General features: G+C 33.9%; 1 protein-coding gene across 1 annotated transcript; it reads right to left on the bottom strand.

Moving 5' to 3' along the window:
* Positions 1–5,869: 5,869 nt before the first annotated feature.
* LOC149023866 (aquaporin PIP1-2-like) lies at positions 5,870–7,310 on the bottom strand. Its single transcript, XM_089142853.1, has 4 exons — positions 6,915–7,310; positions 6,486–6,781; positions 6,258–6,398; positions 5,870–6,167 (listed from the first exon to the last, which is right to left on the bottom strand). The coding sequence occupies exons 1-4, from the start codon at positions 7,243–7,245 to the stop codon at positions 6,072–6,074; spliced, it is 864 nt and encodes a 287-aa protein (XP_088998979.1). The 5' UTR covers positions 7,246–7,310; the 3' UTR covers positions 5,870–6,071.
* Positions 7,311–8,164: the final 854 nt, after the last annotated feature.

Genomic DNA, 8,164 nt, shown 5'->3' with positions numbered 1-8,164 from the left:
GAGTTAGAAGCATACTTGCATTCATTGTTTCATATCATTGCATCATGTTTGTTCTGAACTGCTTATAGTTGTTTATTGTGATTGAACTGCTTGTTGAGTTCTATTGAGCTCACCCTTTGGGGGATATACTTTAGATGACCTTGTGGTTTTGGAAGAGATCTCGTGCACCAATACGGAAGACCCTTCCTTATTTGATGCAGCTGCGAACACAATAGGAGAAGCTAGTAAACGATGGTACGACCCATACACCGTTATTGATCACTTTGACGACTCCTATTGATAGCAGTAGACACCGCCTTGTTCGCTGTTGGGATCGTGAGTTAGATGTTGATCCAAAGATATAAGTGCATAAACCCTTGGTGAAGATGACGAAGAGCCTCTGGAAGATTTAGAATAGTCTTAGTCTTTATTTTTTTAGACTTGATTTAATTGTAATAACTTTAGAGCTACTTTAGAGTCTTGATCTACTCTTCCGCATTTGATCTATAGAGCTATTTTCCGTTATACTCTATAGTTACTTTCTCTTATTAGTATCATTATTTTCTGCATTCTAATTATACTTCAAGATTATTTCTTTGATTAGTTTCTTAATAAAGTTAAACATTGATTATTCTTTGCTCGTGATTGTGTTATTGCACGTAATGTGGGTATACAATCACCTTAAACTTGACCATGAGATTTATGGATCACACCTCCGGGTATTTTATATAGGGTACCAGCTAGGGGGGATGTGACAACTTTGGTTGTGCTTATCTAATTAATGGTATGTATAGACTAATTTAAGAAATGAAACAATAAACCATATCAATTCAAGTTTAATTGATCTTAAGACATTGCATTGTAGATTGGGACATGTGAACTATAGGATGATGGTCCAGTTTTTCAGAACTCATAACATACCATTAGATATTTCTAAACATTTTAATAGATGTGAAGTGTGTACCCAAACAAAACTTACTAGAAAACCTTTTTGTCAAGTTTCTAGAAGCACACAACTTTTAGAATTAATACACTCTGATCTTTGTGATTTTAAACATTTCACAACTTAAGGAGGACGGAAGTATTTAATTACATTTATAGACAATTTAGATATTGTCATATCTATTTGTTAAAATAAAAAAAAATGAAGCGTTTGAAATTTTAAAAAATTTTAAGAGTAGAGTTAAAAATCAGTTAAATTTGAATTAAACAACTTAGAAGTGATAGAGGAAGTATATATTCTTTGATAGAGTTCAAAACATTTTGTGCCTTTGAGGATTAATTTTTGAAACTACTGCACTTTACTCACCCCAAGTAAATTCATAGTTGAACGTAAGAATAGGACGTTAACAGAAATGTTGAACTCCATGTTGTTGACTATTGGCATGCCTGCCTATTATTGGAAAGAAGCAACATTAACTATGAATCACATTCTAAATAGGTTACTACACTCAAAATTGATTGAAACTCCATATAAATTGTAGCATAAACATCCTTATAGAATTGACCTCTTAAAGACCTGGGGTGGTATTGCTTATGTAAGGATACAAGACCCTAGAAGACCTAAGGTGGGACCTAGAACAAACATTTGTGTATATCTCGGATGTGCAGAAGATAGTGTTATAGACCAGTTTAGATCTATCAACCAATGTGGTGATATAATCTAGGGATGCAGTGTTCTTTGAAGATAAGTTTTTTTGAGATCAAGGCATGACTTTACCAAGTCCAACAGGAATGGTTACATAATCAATTATTATATCTGAACCAATTGCTTTCGATACCAATCATAATATGTTTCTTGAATCACAACCTAGGCACACTTCTAAAGAGATAGAGTACCCAAAGATTTTTGTAAGAACTATGTAACCTACCATTTAGAAAATGATCCATCTACCCTAAAGGAAGCGATGAGATCTAGGGACTCTTTTCTATGGACAAAGGCAACTGATGATGAAATGCACTATTTACTACAAAATAACAGTTGGACTTTAATTGATTTACCTAAAGCTGCTAAGTGTGTGGGTTGTAAATAAATCCTGAAGAAGAAACTAAAACTTAAGGGATCTGTAGCTCGGTACAAAGCACGTTTAGTAGCTAAGGGCTATATTCAAATTAGTGGAGTGGATTATTTTAATATCTACTCATCGGTCTTTCATCTAGCCATGATTAGAATTATTCTTGCTTTGGCATCTATTGAACATTATGTTGTGCATCAAATGAATGTAAAAACATATTTCTTAATAAAGTCCTAACTGAAGAAATCTACATTGACCAACCTGAAGGGTACATCATGAAAGGTTTCGAATATAAAGTTTGTAAATTAAATAAATCTTTATATGGTCTTAAAAAAATCACCTAAATTATGGCATCCAAAATTTAACAAAACATTAAAAAGCTTTGGGTTTCAAACTAGTAACTTTAATAAATATATTTACTATAAATCTACGTTGAATAAATTCATATTATTTGCTTATATATAGATGACATGTTGATTCTTAGTTTTGATCATTCTGTAGTGAGTGATATCAAAGAAACCTTAGCTAAATAATTTGGTATGACGGAGCTTGGTGTTGTAGACACCATCTTGGCATGAAATAATTTTTCTGGGCAAGAAATTACCCATAACCAATCTAGCTATATTGAAAATTACTTTCTAGGTCGAAATACAATGGATGAAAACTGGTAGAGACACCATATGATTATAACAAAAAGCTTGAACCGAATGATGGTGAAGCTATGAATCAATTAGAATATTTTAAATTGATTGCAATGAGTTGCACTAGGTTAGACATAACCTATACAGTAGACATGTTGGGTCGCTTCACTTGCAATCTTAATAAAGAGCATTGGATTGCCCTCAAAAGGCTACTGAGATACCTTAAGAGTACTACAAATTATGTCATTTGCTATACTGGAAATCCTCCAATTTGGAAGGATATTCTGATGCCTCTTCGTAATTAGATATAGGAGAAAACAAATCAACTGGTGGTTATATTCTTACACTAAGTGGAGCAGCTATTGTGTGGAAATCTAAGAGACAGATTTGCATTACTCTAAGCTCTATGGAATCAAAATTATATGCTCTAGCCTCAACAGGAGATGAGGGAAAGTGGATAAGATATTTTTAACCTAGATATTCCATTGATTAACTTGAAGGTAACCTCTTTAAGTTTGTTCAATTATAATCAAGCAACGATAGTGATAGCCAATAACTCACTATTTAATAGTAAGACGAGACAAATTAGGCTAAGACAGGCCATGCTGAATTATCCTGTTAAGTAATGAGTGATCATTTTGATTGATGTAAGATCAAAAGAGAACATGACAGATGCCCTTACAAAGGGATTGAACAAAGATCAAACATTCAAAATTGTTGGGGAGATGGGGTTAAAGACCATATAGGTAGGTCTTAATCCAACTCTATATTCTTTTGAATTCTTTGAATTTCATCTAGCCGTAGTTTGCATTCATAACAATATACATATTGATATATCTTCTGTGGAAGGGTGTGTCATTCAAAAACTGATAGAGGACCAATAACTGTGGTGGACATGATACTGATAACATTCTAAATGAACACGTAGAATGTTTCTATGTAAAAGAATCATTTAGATTTTTTTCTTGTGTAGAAACTTGATGAAAATACATGTGTTTTTTAGCAATTAATTGGATTATTTTAAGTTCTTTGGTAGAATTAGAAACTCGTATATATATTGTCTAAATGATTGGATTCATATTTTTATGAAATCCATTGATAATTTACAGGGATGACAAAAATGGAGGAGAACATCTTAATCTAGAGCTAGAGGAGGATGATTTACTTGATGAGTAAAATCATTCATGGCTACGAGAAACTATTAATTTTTCATACAAATTAATAGTTATGTAAAGCCTTTAATTTTTTTGGTTTAGATTTATTCTAAAACTCACAATTCTAGTTTAAAATATTCATTTAAATTTAATTGGATATTATTCTTTTTAAAAAATTATGAATGATTTTGTATTAAATTTGAACATTACATTTCTAGGACTAATGCTAGAGCCATACGTAAAACATAGGAGAAGAGTTGAGGTATTCAAGTCATACTCAAATATGGTTTAGGTAATTGATTTCTACCCAACATGTATTTTAATATGGGTCATCAGATTAGTTATGATCCAACGGTATAATGGGCCTTTGTGGGAGAGTCCAACTAACTGTAGAACCTAGTGTTGTTCTATAAATACTAACTGGTAGCAACGTGCTGGGTATTTCAAATTAGATACTCAGAATGTAATGCTATAAACAACCTTATGCTTAAACCCTAAACCCTAACAAACATTGCTAAGGTTGAAATTTCTTTTGCAATCAGGTTTTCAAATTTTGTGATCATCTAGGATTCACAATACAAAAACTCGAAAAAAAATTAACTTCCTAAAGATAGTGGTAACTAGATTACATGGAAGAAAGTAAGAGGAGGATGGTGCAAGTCAGAGGGACAGAGCCCCGAGGTGGGGCAACTTCACACTAGTCTAGAGCTTCACTTGTTTTGAGTGCAGCCATGAAGGTGGTGATCTGAATGAAGTGCCATGGAGAGCCTTAGAATCACGAGCACATTTCTTGTTAGGTATTAAGATGGTTGGTATAAGAACAAAAATAGAATATGAAGAGGGGGTTATTTTAGTCGTCAAACAACCTGAGGGGTATTTTGGTCCCTTCAAGTTTGAAATTTCAAAAAGTTTAATAGTGGGAGACATTGTTTGTTATTTTGGACTCAGACGTAATTTATTGTACTAAGGAAATCCAACACTAGTTTATACTCTATTAAGAAGACCCACACTTAAAAAATTCTAAAATAAAACATTTTTATATACGAGGAAAAAAATTAAAAAATGCCAAGTAAGGATTACTACAAAAAGGGAGAAAATGAAGAAAGGAAAATAACAAAAACGTTTTAAAAAGATCAATGTAATCCAATAAAAAAATGGTAAATATCACTTACCTCCCTTCTTACCTAGCAAATATATCAAACACCTCCCCTCTATTAACTTTCTCGGTTAAATTTAACTTTTACCGTTAAGTATTTTTCTAAAACCCCAAACTACCCTTGACTAAAAATATTTTTATTTTAAACTTTAAATTACCATAATCACCCTAACAATTAAAATACTAAATTACCCAATTAAAATAATTATTATAAATCAAAACACCAAAGTTAAAAATCAAATTATCTTTAATTATTAAAAGCCCAACGTACCCTTTTTTTTTTTTAATTTGATGAAACAATTAAAAAAAAACATACTACTGTCAACTAAATTTGAAAATGCAATTAAAAAAAAAAAAAAAGGTATGCTTGATAAAATTAAACATGTAATACTATTTTGGGTTTTTTTAATTGTTTGATAAATTTTTTTTTTTAAAAAAAAAAGGTATGTTGGCTTTTAATAATTAAAGATAATTTGGGTTTTAATTATGTTGTTTTGGTTTTTTAACAATTATTTTAATTGAGGGTAATTTAGTATTTTAACTGTTAGGGTGATTACGATAATTTAGGGTTTAAAATAAAAAATATTTTTAGCCAAGGGTAGTTTGGGTTTTAGAAAAATATTTAACGGTAAAAGCTAAATTTAACTGAGAAAGTCAATAGAGGAGAAGTGTTTGATATATTTGCTAGGTAAGAGGGGAGGTAAGTGATATTATCCAACTAAGAGGGGTGTAAGTGCTATTTGTCCAGCTAAGAGAGGAGATAAGTGATATTTACCCATAAAAAAAAAAATAAAGGGTAATTTTACCATTTGAAAATATTAAGGGATGAAGAGAGGTAAAATTTACTTTTCTAGAGACAGATGAAACTTTTGAGAAAAGTGTAATGGTAAATAAAATATAGGAGAGGGATAGAAATTTCTGACAAATATTCATTCATGATTCATTAATTCACCTTAAAGTCCCCTACGGTGGCATACATTATTTATATTGACCAAAAAATAAAAGCATACATTACTTATACATCTGGAGAAGTGAAAATTAGGAAGAAGACCACTAAAGGTACAACACCAAGTGAAGAATAAAGAGAAACATTCAGTCTCCACTCTCAACTCTCAATTCTGAATTCTCAACTCCTATGACGGAATGGGAGGGCCCTGATGACCACCTGATGATACAGAGCTGCAAGTCCTGCTCCAACAAAAGGTCCAACCCAGAAAATCCACTGCAACATAATTCAATTAATTGTCAACTACAAGGAAAACATAAATTAGATATCAAGAAGAACATGAAGGTGGTTTTAAAATTTACATACGTGGTCATCCCAGGCTTTTTTCCTGTTGTAGATGATGGCAGTACCTAGACTCCTTGCTGGGTTGATACCAGTCCCTGTAATGGGAATGGTGGCCAAGTGAACCAAGAACACAGCAAACCCTATGGGCAATGGTGCCAAGATCTGTTCCACATATTATTAGTATCATCAACTTTCAGTAATCAAAGGAATTAACTCAGGAAGAAAGTAAGTGAGGAATGGATGCCTTACAGGGACATGAGAGTCTCGGGCTCTGCGCTTAGCATCAGTGGCTGAGAAGACAGTGTAGACAAGGATGAAAGTACCCATAATCTCAGCTCCAAGAGCATCACCTTTGGTGTAGCCATGAGAAACCATGTTTGCACCTCCACCCAATAATTCATACTGGCTCTTCTGGAATGCCTTCACCACTCCTGCTCCGCAGATGGCCCCCAGGCACTGCATCACCATGTAGAACACTGCCCTGGTCACAGACAGCTTCCTTGCCAGCAGCATTCCGAACGTCACTGCTGGGTTTATATGACCCCCTGGATGCACAATCATGAAAAAAACACAAGCAAAACACATTCACGACCACAAGAAATTTAACACAAATAGATTCTAATAATCTTAAAAACCTCGCCACTTTCACGTCATACAAAGTACTGTCCCCTTGCTTACCTGAGATACCAGCGGTGCAATACACGAGAGCAAAGATCATGCCACCGAAAGCCCAAGCAATGCCTTGGATTCCAACGGAAGAACACTTGCTGGGAGATCTATTCACACCCATGACAGTCAATATAGTGATGTATAAGAAGAGGAAAGTTGCAATGAACTCGGCAATGCCAGCCCTGTAGAAGGACCATAAAGCCAACTCCCGCAGCTCAAACAGTGGCGCTGGTGGTGAATCTTTGTAGTCCTTGCCATGGGTCTGTGCTGCCGTACCAATCGGCTGCCTTTCTTGGAACTTGGTTGCTCCCTCCCTCACATCCTCTTCTTTCCCTTCCATCTCTCTCCCCCCTCACTACCCCGCTTTCCCTTTCTGATTTGCTTCCTGCAAGCTTCAGGAGCTGTTGGCTCATTCAAGTGCTGTGAACTCAAGAGTGATCAGAGGACAAGTATTTATAGAGTATAGCGATCAGGGAAGAAAAGATACATAGACAGACTATTATTATTTTTTTTTTTGGTAAAAGCGAATTTATTCAGACCTAGATAGATAGTGCAAAGGTTGTGGTGCACTGGTGCTTAGCCCAGCCAACTCATCAAACTGGAGCAACTTACATATATTCTTTCCTTAAGTTTGCAAAATTATTATGTTCATATTTCTAGAATTTATTTTATTAAATTTACATTTCTTGTGTTTGAAATTACATGTTAAGGGCACTTCTACTATTAAAACTATAATTTATTATTTTTTTAACTAATTATTTTATATATTAGGGTGGGGCAATCATTATACAAGCAAAAAGAGTGGATTACTAAGAGATATTGATTATTCTCAACTGAATCAACTCTATAATGATCTATATAACAAGATTACAATTTTGATTGTCCAATGGATAGCTTACAATTCAGATTGAATGTTTTCATGTTGATTTGTGGAGTCATGGAAAGGACTGTAATGCGCTGGATACCCATCAAAGATTTTGGTACAAAAAAAGCAAAAACAATGAGGGCATTGTGAGTGAGGCAGTGCTACCTTATTACCAAAAAAAAGAGTGGCAGTGGTACCTGCTGCCAAAATGACAATAATGGATGGTGGGGGTGCAGTGACCTGTGAGACAACTTAGCATGCAGCCACTGGAATCTGAAAATTGATTTGGCAACGCGATGAATTATTGAAGAAGGTGGCAAGAAGGTGAAGGTATTTCGATCTATATATATATTTCCATCAAATTTGGTTTATTTGTATTCGAACAGCTTATTCA

The sequence above is a fragment of the Hakea prostrata genome, chromosome 2 (assembly GCF_041222555.1).
Source record: "Hakea prostrata isolate BN-2017 chromosome 2, UWA_Hpros_2, whole genome shotgun sequence".
In the NCBI taxonomy this organism is placed as follows: Eukaryota; Viridiplantae; Streptophyta; class Magnoliopsida; order Proteales; family Proteaceae; genus Hakea; species Hakea prostrata.
The sequence above is the reverse complement of the archived record's forward strand: the minus strand, read 5'-3'. Positions and strand labels throughout refer to the sequence as shown.